This window comes from Chiloscyllium plagiosum, chromosome 32, assembly GCF_004010195.1.
Source record: "Chiloscyllium plagiosum isolate BGI_BamShark_2017 chromosome 32, ASM401019v2, whole genome shotgun sequence".
In the NCBI taxonomy this organism is placed as follows: domain Eukaryota; kingdom Metazoa; phylum Chordata; class Chondrichthyes; order Orectolobiformes; family Hemiscylliidae; genus Chiloscyllium; species Chiloscyllium plagiosum.
The window spans coordinates 26,071,015-26,083,034 of NC_057741.1; the positions used below are offsets into that span (position 1 = coordinate 26,071,015).

Sequence of the window (12,020 nt, forward strand, 5' to 3'; positions counted from 1 at the left end):
TGGGTTGCGCTTCGGCGGGTTGGTGTGAACTTGTTGGGCTAAAGGGCCTGTTTCCACACTGTAATGTAATCTAATCTAAAAAAAAACACTATTCTATTACCCTTATGCACATTGTATTGTATGATCTGTTTGTACCACACACAATAAAACTTTTCACTGTACCTAGGTACAATGTGACAACAATAAATCAAACCAAAACACATGCATTCACAGGAATTTAGTGTAGATTTGTTTGACAAACTAAAAACACAACCAAAATAAATTACTGAAAATATTTTATTTTGGCCTTGTTAACAGAACACTGGTCAGTATTCAGAAAAGTATCTAGCTGTGATGAACTACAAACTGTTGTTATAAAACAAACTTTAAGCTTTTAAAGATGACAAACATATTTGCAAGTCAGTGATTCAGTCCTGAAATTCGAAAGCATACATCAACAGATAATGTTGACAGTTCATTCACAAAATCAACTTCTCCACAGTCGATTACAAAGAAATTAAATTAACAAAAGACAGTTTGTTATGTTGTTCAAATAAAATTTATTCTCTCACTGAAAAAAGCACACCACATTGTGTGTTGAATAGATACATCTGATAAGTCCATTCTAGCAAACCGTAGTGCAGATTCTTCATCTGTACTTTTGTTTTTAAAAACGGTCATCATTTCAGAATAGTGTCTTCATTAGCTGAAACGAGAGATTCATTTATATTTTCTCTACCTACTACAGTGTATACACACATAATTTTGGAATTAAAATTAATTTACATTCAAAATAGGGAATGGAAGCACTGGAAACGGCACCTCTGAAGTAGAACACTCAGTAACAGGAACAAACTCTGCTTGGACAAATACTGAACAAAATTCCTTTTCTTCCAAATCCGACCCAGTGTCATTCCCTGCCCCACACAAACTCTATCATATCTTCTCTAGTCTCAAGAAGTCCCCTATATGCACCAACATGGCTTTTGACAGCACTCAATTCTATAACTCTGACTGATGGACAGCATAATGCTGTGGAAAATAGCATAATCAGACAGATGACTTCCATTAGCTGAGGTCAGATTCAAATCCTTACAAGTACAAACATCATTAGAAATTTTCAATCTTTTGGGAGGGAGTCGTAAATAGGATCTCAAAAAGGAGAGGGAGTTGGAAATAGATTTTCAGTTTACGGCCAAGATTTCTGTAATCAGTCACTGATGGCATAGTGAAGGGAGTGTAGGAGGCATAAAAGGCCAAAGTTGAAAGTATGCAAAATTCTGGATGGGTTCTCTGTGAAGCTGGCAACAGTGACAAAAACAGAAGGGGTGAGGTCATGAAATGATCAGAGACAGAACATTCCAAAGAGAATTACAAGTTTAAGCTGAGAAAGAATTGTTTGTCAGCTAGCATAGAGCAATGACTGAATGAAATTTGGTGTAAGATAGATATGGAAAGCAAAGATTTGATTAGCTAAAATCTATACAGCATGTACGTGGATTCCAACAGATGATGGCTTGATTCAGGGTGAAAGCAAGCCATTTTTATAACGGAGAAATTATGGGGTTAAAACTCAGTTCAGGACCAAATAGAACGTTGGGATTATGAACAGGCTGGTTCAAACCATGGTGATGGACAATGAGAGAGATGGATTGATGGCAAAGACACCGATTGATGCACAGGGCCAAAGGCAATGCGAAAAAGTGATAATTCAATAGTACAAAGCTTTAGTCAGACAATCTGGTCGAGTTCAAGGCATCAAATCTCAGGATGTACTGGCTTAAAATGGGTGCAGTATAGACACAACAGAATTATACCAATGCTTAAAGAGTTAATCTGTAAAACCGGTTACATAAAACTTGACTTTAGGATCTTAAATTTGAGGTGATCTAATTGAAGTGTTTAAAATAATAGGCTAGACATATAAGGCTGTGACACCAACCATCCAGAATAATGGAACATAATCATAAAATTAGAGGCAAGTCATACAGAATAGAAACAGGAGTCAGCACTTATCCCTCCAATGCAAACTTTCATGGAGAAATGGAATTTGCTTCCAAAAAACTTCTGGATATTCAGTCAACAGAAATCTTAAAAGTTTGAAATTGTTCGATTTTTGTTAGGCAAGGAGAGACAGGGTATATGGAGTTAGATTGGGTAAATGGAATTGAGGTAATATTAGAATATAAAAGGGAATGGTAGAAAAGGCTCAAGGACTGAATGACATACCCTGGTCATTATTTTCCTACACTAGTTATGAGATACATTTGTCATTACAATATATAATTTACTCTCCTTTGATAGTCACCAAATACAAAATATTGTTTCTGTGCTATCACAGAATAACTTATTTTTCAAATACCTTCCGCCAACTGTTTTGCAATTCGTTCAAGCTCATCTCGTTTCTTTTTCTCTTCAGCCTCAATTCTCCTCTCCTCTTCAGCAACAGGCTTCAGATAATCTTCATTATAAATGAAACATAAACAGTGAGTCTCTATAGGAACTGGTGAAATTAAAAAAATTATTTACAGCCTGTACGCTATTGCCACTTTCATCAAATGCAATCATTATTTTCTGGGTATTGCGACAAGTTGTTTGATTATCACCTAAGGAATACATGGAAGAAGTTCAGCTAGAGCTGATATATGGCAAAGTTTATCATTAACTTTTAATTATTAATTGCTGAATCCTTCACACAGGTTAGAAAAAGCCAGTAATTTGTTCCAGACCTTTACAAAAATGCAATATTGCCTTCAGGACAAGATCATCTCTAACTCTTACCATATCGCTTCTTTCCGTAGATGATACCGACCAGCAATGCCGAGTACCGAGCCATCTGCAATAGAATGGAATACAGATTTACTGAGATAGCATGATTCTAGTCCTCAGAAAGACTCTTGTCTGGAGTGTGAAAGCATACGTGCGTAATCAAAATAAGCAAGGATTTGCTGCAATGGAACATCTGTGTGTTTGGATTGTCAGAATTCAACTCAAAACAAGTTTTGCCCACAAGAGTGGTTGAAAATACAAGCTACGAAAGATGCAGCGAGGGAAAGAGAGCATCCAGGATCTGAGACAGCAGGGCAAACAACAGGAAACTGGACTAGTCACATAAATACTGTGGGTACAAGAGCAGATCAGAGATTTGGAATCCTGCAACAAGTAACTCCTCTCCTTCCTCCTCAAAACCTATTCACTGCCTACGATGTACAGATCACAAATGAGATGGAATACTCACCACTTGCCTCGAGTGCAGCTCTAACACCTGAGAAACTTGATAGCATCCAGAACATCGCAGCTCAACTGGCACCACATCCACAAACAGTCACTCCACCGCTAGCAGCAATGTGCACCATCTACAAGATGGACTGCAGAAATTCCTCACCGATCATCACTAAAGACTCTATTCAAATACTAGTTGCCTCCTGTGTCTATAATAACTCTGAACTCACTTGATCAATCTGGCCTTGATTGAAGAGATTTTACTGATTGAAAAATAAACTGCAAGATATTTGAAGTAAGCCAGTCAGCACATCAAGCTTGCATTACCATTCAGCGTGATCACGATTGATCTGAAAATCCTCAACTTCACTTTATTGCCTTTCCCTAAAACCCTCAATTCCAACACGGATTAAAATTCTAGCTCAGCTTTGAATACACTTAACAACCCAGCCTCAAACAACACTCTGTGGCAAAGAATTCCACTAATTCACTATCTTCAAGAACTTTCTCCTCATCTGTTTTAATCTGAAATTATGCCCTTTGGTGACAAACTATCTCACAAGAAACAACCTTTCCACACCTACCCTTGTCAAGCACCTTATGAATCTTGTACATTTCAATAATTCCAAATTCTAATTAATATAGGCCCAATCTACTCAATGTAACTTTGTAAGACAGTCCCTCAATATCTAGTGAACTTTCTCGGTCTCCATTGCCAATATATCATTCCTTCAATAAAGAGCCCAAAACTGTTCAGAGTATTCCAGTTGTGGGCTGACCAATGCCTTATAGTTTTAGCAAATCCTGCCAACTTTTATACACTATTTCCTTTGAAACAAAAGGTCATTTCATTTACCTTCTCTACTACTTAACTTGGATACTGGCTTGAGATTCATGCAAAAAGACTCTCAAATCCCTCTGTTCTGTAGTTTTCAAGAGTTGTTCTCCAATTAAATAATATTCAGCTCTTCTATTCTTCATGCTGAAGTGCATAATATCATATTTCCCACATTATACCCCACCTGCCAAGTTTTTGCCCACTCACTTAACATGCAAAATGTGTCACTTGCCTTCCCATCTAATTTTGTAATATTTACAAACTTTGTTACAGTACATTCACTTTCCTCATCCAAGTCACAAACTATATATTGTAAATAATTCTGGCGACAGCACTGATCCCATTAGTTACAGGTAGCCATCCTGAAAATGCCCTCCTCATTCCAACGCTATTGGTTAGTCAATCCTTTATCAATGTTAATATACTACATCAACACCATGGACTCTTAGCTAATTATGTAGCCTAATGTATGGAATCTTATCAATCATCTTCTGAAGATACAAACATATTAAATCCACGGCTTTCCCTTCTTCTATCCTGCTTGTTACCTCCTCAAAGATTTCTAGCAAATTTGTCAGGAATGATTTCCTTGTCATGAAGTTACACTGACTCTGTTCGATCTTAATGTCTGTTTTGAAATGTTCTACTTTTACGTTCTTTATAAGACTCTAACATTTCCCAATAAAAAGCTAACGAAGATGAATTGCAGCAGGTGAATGAAATGTCAAATCAGACATCCAGAAAGGAACAGGGGAGAGAAAGCATGCAAAACAACACAACAACCCACTGTGAGTGAAGGAGAGTCCATACATTTAGTTGTTCACTGAATCAGAACTTAAGAGTTATAGAGCTGTACAGCATGGAAACAGACCCTTCAGTCTAACTTGTCCATGCCGACCAGATACCACAAAGTAATCTAATCCCATTTGCCAGCATTTGGCCCATATCCCTGAAATGGAAATGTGTTGCTGGAAAAGCGCAGCAGGTCAGGCAGCATGTGGGGAACAGGAGAATCGACGTTTCGGGCATTAGCCCTTCTTCAGGAATGAGGAAAGTTGGTCCAGCAGACTAAGATAGAGGGAGAAAGAGAACTTCTTCAAGGAAGGCATCCTTGTAAGAGGATTCGCAGTAGGTTGAAATCTTTGAGGAGAAAGTGAGGTCTGCAGATGCTGGAGATCAGAGATGGAACACAACACATTTCCATCTCTGATCTTCAGCATCTGCAGACCTCACTTTCTCCCCATATCCCTGAAAATCCTGCTTACTCATGTATGCATCCCGTGCCTTTTAAATGTTATTATTGTACCAGTGTCCACCACTTATTCCACACATGCATCACCCTCTGCATGAAAACATTGCCCCTTAGGTCCCTTTTAAGTCTTTCCCTTTCACTTTAAACCTAGATCTTCTAGTTTTGGACTCCGAAGAAACGGCCTTACTATTCACCCTGTCCACATCCCTCATGACTTTATAAATCTCTACAAAAGGTCACCACTCAGCCTCCGACGCACCAAGGAAAATCGCCCCAATCTACTCCTCTCCCTACAGCTCAAACCTTCCAACCCTGGCAACATCCTTGTAAATCTTATCTGAACCCTTTCAAGTTTCACAACATCTTTTTATAGCAGGGAAACCAGAATTGAATGCAGTATTGCAAAAGTGACTTAACCATGTACAGCCACAACATGACCTCCCAACTCCTATACTCAATGCACTGACCAATAAAAGCAGGCATACCAAACGCCATCTTCACTATCTGGTTTACCTGCAACTCAACTTTCAAGGAACTATGAACCTGCACTCCAAGATCTTTGTTCAGCAACACTCTCCAGGACCTTACCATTAAGTGTATAAGTTGTGTGTGGATTTGCCTTTCCAAAATGCAGCACCTCGCATTTATCTACATTAAACTCCATCTATCACTCCATGACCCATTGACGTATCTGATCAAGGTCGATTTGTACAGAGGTTTCTTCGCTGTCCACTACACCTCCAGTTTTGGTGTCATCGGCAAACTTACTTTCCATACCTCTTATGTTCACATCCAAATCACTTATATAAATGACAAAATGCAATGGACCCAACACTGATCCTCGTGGCACACCACTGGTCACAGGCCTCCAGTCTTAAAAAAAAAAAGAGACCTCCACCACCACCCTCTACCTTTGAGCCCGTTCTACATACAAATGGTTAGTTTTCCCTGTATTCCATGAGATCTAACCTTGTTAACCAGTCTACCATGAGGAATCTTGTTGAATGCCTTAATGAAAGCCATACAGATCATACCTGCCCTCATCAATCCTCTTTCCTACTTCTTCAAAAAACTCAATCAAGTTAGTGGGATACGACTTCCCATGCACAAAGCCATGTTGCCTATCCCCAAGTATTTGTTTTTTCCAAATAGATGTAAATGCTGTCCCTCAGGATCCCCTCCAACAACTTGCCCACCACCTTATGTCAGGCTCACCAGTCTGTGGTCCCCTGGCATTTCCTTATCACTTTTCTTAAATAGTGGCACCACATTAGCCAACAGCCAGTCTTCTGGCACTTCACCTGTGGCTATCAATGATACAAATAGCTCAAAGGGCCCAGCAATCACTTCCGTAGCTTCCCAGGGATTTATCCACCTTTATGCATTTTAAGGATACCCAGCAAAGCATCCTCTGTAAAATGGACAGTTTTCAAAATGCGACTATTTATGTCCCCACGTTCTCTACCTTCTATTATCCTTCTCTACAGTAAACACTGATGCAAAATACTCATTTAGTATATCCCTCATCTCCTGCCATACCACATGTAAGCGGCCTTACTGGTCATTAAGGGGCCTATTCTGTCCCTTTTTACTCTTTTGTCCTTAATATATTTGTGGAATCCCTTTAGATTCTCCTTAACCCTATTTGCCAAAGCTTGCTGATTTCCCTCAAGTATACTCCCACTGCCTTTGCACTCTTCTAGGGATTCACTCGATCTGTACTGTCGATACCTGACATATGCTTCCTTCTTACTCTTGACCAAAACCTCAATTTCTCCAGTTATCCAGCATTGCCTTCACTCACCAGCCTTGACCTTCACCCTAACAGGAACATATTCTCTCTGGATTCTCATTAGTTCATTTCTGAAGAAGGCTTCCCATTTTCCAACCATTCCTTTACCTGCAAACATCTGCTCCCAATCAATTTTTGAACATTCTTGCCTAATACTGTCAAAATTGGCCTTCCTCCAATTTAGCACTTTTAGATCTGGCCTATCCTTTTCCATCACTATTTTAAAATGAAGAATTATGGCAACTGGCCCAAAAGTGCTCCCCCACCGACACCGCAGTCACTTGCGATGCCTTATTTCCCCAAGGGGAGGTCAAGTTTTGCACGTTCTCTAATAGGTACATCCACAAACTTGACTGGAAGAAGTAATATTAAAAGAGTATTCTGTGCTATTAACCGTTAGGACTTTTAACTGTCAATGGCGAGTTTTATGGGCAATAAACAATTCCACAAACTTCATGAAAACATAGTTAAAGACTAGATGTAACTTCCCCAAAATTAAGGCACAATAGTGCAAATTGCCATGATGTGCATTTCAAACTGCATCAAGAGATGGAGATGGAACTGAGAATTATAAACTGCTTGTAATTTACATATTGATAACAGCTTGCAATAGTGTTACTTTGTCATTTTAGAAAACCAGCTCAAGGGTCTAAAGACTGGCCTACTGAAGACAATTCGCAATTCAAAATGTCACCTTGCATTATTTCAGGACTTGAGGGGCAGAATCCTAAATGTGCAAACCTAATGTCCAAATCACAATTTTTCCCATCATTGATCTGGAGTGCTGAACATTTATTGTAGTCAATTTTCTACAAAACATTAGGTTGGAAACAGACTACAATACCATATAAATAAAGACTCTAGAAAAAAAATAACCAAACCTGAAACAATGTTATTTCACACATCACAAACACACCACACCCTCCCTCTTGCCGACCCTTCAGTCCCACAGCCCTCTGGCATCCCCTTGACCATCCCCTCCTTGCCCCACCAAGCCTCCCCCCACCTCACTCCATGGCCCAAGGTCCTGCTTTGACCTTAACCCAGGCTCCACTAGGCCTCAGCTACAGAGACATCAGCCAGTGGCCCTTCCCAAAAGGAACCTCGCCGCCCGGGAGCCTAGCGGCCAATATGGCCGGTCCTCCCAGAGCCCCGGACCCCCCCTTTACCTTGATCAAAGGCGAGACCTGCACCGGAGGGACCATGATAACCGACAACGATTCCTTCTCTCCCGGAGACAGGAGCCAGCGGGTAGATGGAGGCGAGCGTCTTACGTCACCACGCCGCGCCCACCGACGGCACGACGCCTAACGTCATCGCGCCGCCGTTCAGGAGACATCTCCTGATTGGTCAAAAGTTTTACTCACAGGGAGTTGGCTGAAAACTTTCTGCCAGGAGAAGGTGAGCGCTGCCGATCAGGGAGTCAGAAAGTGTGGCGCTGGAAAAGCACAGCAGGTCAGGCAGCATCCGAGGAGCAGGAGAATCGACGTTTCTCGCATAAGCCCTTATTCTCCTGCTCTTCGGATGCTGCCTGACCTGCTGTGCTTTTCCAGCGCCACACTTGAAAACATTTTGCTGTGCAGTATGCACCCTTCCAGCAGCTGGATGGTACCTTTCCTAAAATAATACAGAACTGCGGCTGCTAGACATCTGAAACAAAAATCAAGAAGTGCTGGAGAAACTCAGCAGGTTTGGCTGCGTCCGTGGAACAAAAACAGCTTTAACGCATCCATTCCCTTTCCCTCCTGTTTTCTCTCCACGGATGCTGCCAGATCCGCCGAGTTTCTATTTTTGTGACGCCATTAAGAAAAAGTGAGGCGCCAACAATCTGTCCAAGCGTCACCAAAAACTTAGAAGTTGTTTTTAACAAACACAATGCTGGAGAAACTCAGGTAGGAGCAAATTACTGCAGGTGCTGGAATCTGTACTGAAATTAACAAATGCTGGAGATCGCAGCGGGTCAGACAGTGTGCTAACGTTTTGAGTCCAGATTACTCTCCATCATCTAGATGCTGTCTGACCCCCACCCCCAGCTGTGATCTCCAGTATTTGTTGTTTTTAGCCTTGTTAACTGACCTCTCATATTAGAATTGATCTTTCTCTGCACCTTCTCTGTAGCTGGAACACTGTTCTGCATTCTGTTATATTACTCTGATTTACTTATGTAAGATATATTTTGTCTGGATAATACGCAAAACAATACTTTTCACTGTTTCTCAGTGCATGTGACAACAATAAATCAATTTAAATTAAAATATTGTCATTTACATAAATGATTTGGATGCGAGCATAAGAGGTACAGTTAGTTAGTTTGCAGTTGACACCAAAATTGGAGGTGTAGTGGACAGCGAAGAGGGTTACCTCAGATTACAACAGGATCTTGACCAGATGGGCCAATGGGCCGAAAAGTGGCAAATGGAGTTTAATTCAGATAAATGCGAGGTGCTGAATTTTCATTGGTTAGGCCACTGTTGGAATATTGCGTGCAATTCTGGTCTCCTTCCCATCGGAAAGATGTTGTGAAACTTGAAAGGGTTCAGAAAAGATTTACAAGGATGTTGCCAGGGTTGGAGAATTTGGGCTATAGGGAGAGGCTGAACAGGCTGAGGCTGTTTTCCCTGGAGCGTCAGAGGCTGAGGGGTGATCTTGTAGTGGCTTACAAAATCATAAGGGGCATAGATAGGATAAATAGGCAAAGTCTTTTCCCTGGGGTCGGGGAGTCCAGAACTAGAGGTCATAGGTTTAGGGTGAGAGGGGATAGATATAAAAGAGACCTAAGGGGCAACATTTTCACACAGAGGGTGGTACGGGTATGGAATGAGCTGCCAGAGGAAGTGGTGGAGGCTGGTACAATTGCAACATTTAAGAGGCATTTGGATGGGTATATGAATAGGAATGTTTGGAGGGATATGAGTGCTGGCAGGTGGGACTAGATTGGATTGGGATATCTGGTCAGCATGGGAGGGTTGGACCGAAGGGTCTGTTTCCATGCTGTACCTCTCTATGACTCTATAATCTAGGCACTTACAACATCAAAAAAAACCTTTTAGTCACAATCAACTGTTTGGTTGGAAGTGATATGAGTGTCAATTTTAAATGTGACTTAAATAAATTCTCACCATTCTATGGTCACTGCCGACAGAGCTAATGAGGTGGATTTTGAAACTTATTGAAAGACTTTCTATATCATTTTGCCAATTCTACAACAATACTTGAATAACATTTATTTTGGAATTAAACACCCCTAGGAAATGATAACTTTGATAAATATCACTTCCCTGGAAAGCACTGACTAAAATTGACCTTGAATATATTCAATGAACCAGCCTTCATTGCTCTCTCACTTCAAAAGTTCCCTACTTGTTGATAATTCCTTACTCTCTGCCTTGTCCTACCCTTTTTCATGGCCATACTTTGTTTTTCTGAATTCTATGAGATGACCACCTCTTGGAACCTACAATGTGGAAAACAAATGGATGCCTTGCGGATTGGGCACAAAGCTTGGAAACAGAGCTAGATGATTCAGGAAGCATTCAGTCACCATATGCCCTACAGTTGTCACTGAAGCTAAAAAAAACACTCTCATTGTGAGTTAGAGCAGCTGGAAGTATTTCCTGCAAATGTGAGCCTTCAATTTGAAGCATCCAAAATTCCTTTAGAGCTTTAGAGCTGTAAGTTGCAGCTTGCCCTCTATTTCTTTTAGAAACTTTAATTTGCTGATGTAAAATGATTTTTTATATAATTGTTTAACTATATCTAACAACACTGCTAATTTTCTATTTGACCCTGAACAAAAAGGAGCGGTACGGTGGCTCACTGGTTAGCACTGCTGCCTCACAGTGCCAGGAAACTTTTGAGCTCTGAAACAATATTCCCTGTTTTGTGTTGGGTGTGGGAATGACTTCCCCATCTTTGTTGCTATTTTCTCCATATTCTCATCTTTTGATCTGAGTGAAACTCACCGAGCTCGAAGCTTTGTGCCCTATCCACAAGCCATCCATTGCTGTCCCATGAAGAAAGTCTATTGTGGTGGAAAACATGTGTCAGGCATTACTCCAAGCCTCTATTTACACATTGTTTATTTCTCTGCCTTCCTGTTACCACTAAAACAACAGCTTGTATATATGTAGCACCATTAAACTAGTAAAATGCTCCAAGTTGCTTCACAAGAGCACTTTGAAGCAAAATTTAGCACCAAGCCAAGTTAGGTGATATTAAGGCTGATAAGCTTAAAGCTTCACAAAAGATATATTTTAAATAAGGGAATAAGAGGTAGAGGAATATAGAACATAGAAGAGTACAGCACAGCCCTTCAACTCTCAATGTTGTGCCGGCCTTCTATCCTACATTAAAATCAGACTAGCCTACATTCCCTTCACTGTACTATCTTCCATATGCCTATCCTAGAGTTGTTTAAATGTCCCTAATGTATCTGACTCTACTACCACTGCTGGTAGTGCATTCCATGCACCCACCACGCAGTAAAGAATCTACCTTTGACATCTCCCCGAACCTTCCACCAATTATCTTAAAATTACACCCCTCATGATAGACATTTCTGCATGGGAAAAAAGCATCTAGCTATCTACTCTAACTTTGCCTCTCAAAATTTTGTACACTTTTATGAAGTCATTTCTCATCCTTCTTCGTTCCAATGGACAGTAAGGGCTGAGGCCACAGGAAGCTAAAGACATGGCTTTTAATCATGTGGGGTGATTAAAATCAGGGTTGTTCAAGAGGGCATAATCAGTGGACAACTGATATCTCGGAGGATTGTGAAATTAAAGGATTACAAACTCTGTATTACTGTTGCAAATGACACAGGGGTGTCACAGATTGGAGAGACAAGGCAAAAGATTAGGAAGTCTCCGTGGAGACACAACTGCCTTCAGTTCAGTTGAGGGCCTGTTATTGAACACTTTCTAGAGAGTTAAACG

General features: G+C 40.6%; 1 protein-coding gene across 1 annotated transcript; it reads right to left on the bottom strand.

Moving 5' to 3' along the window:
- Window positions 1-258: 258 nt before the first annotated feature.
- atp5meb (ATP synthase membrane subunit eb) lies at window positions 259-8,384 on the bottom strand. Its single transcript, XM_043674285.1, has 4 exons — window positions 8,253-8,384; window positions 2,761-2,815; window positions 2,342-2,440; window positions 259-685 (listed from the first exon to the last, which is right to left on the bottom strand). The coding sequence occupies exons 1-4, from the start codon at window positions 8,286-8,288 to the stop codon at window positions 660-662; spliced, it is 216 nt and encodes a 71-aa protein (XP_043530220.1). The 5' UTR covers window positions 8,289-8,384; the 3' UTR covers window positions 259-659.
- Window positions 8,385-12,020: the final 3,636 nt, after the last annotated feature.

Bases quoted from the DNA above. Each gene is read 5' to 3' on its own strand.
- atp5meb (XM_043674285.1), bottom strand. From the start codon at position 8,288: ATGGTCCCTCCGGTGCAGGTCTCGCCTTTGATCAAG. The intron at 2,816-8,252 runs GTAAAGGGGGGG...ATTCTATTGCAG, and splicing joins AGGTCTCGCCTTTGATCAAG to ATGGCTCGGTACTCGGCATT. The intron at 686-2,341 runs GTATTTGAAAAA...CTCTCGTTTCAG, and splicing joins TGCAAAACAGTTGGCGGAAG to CTAATGAAGACACTATTCTG.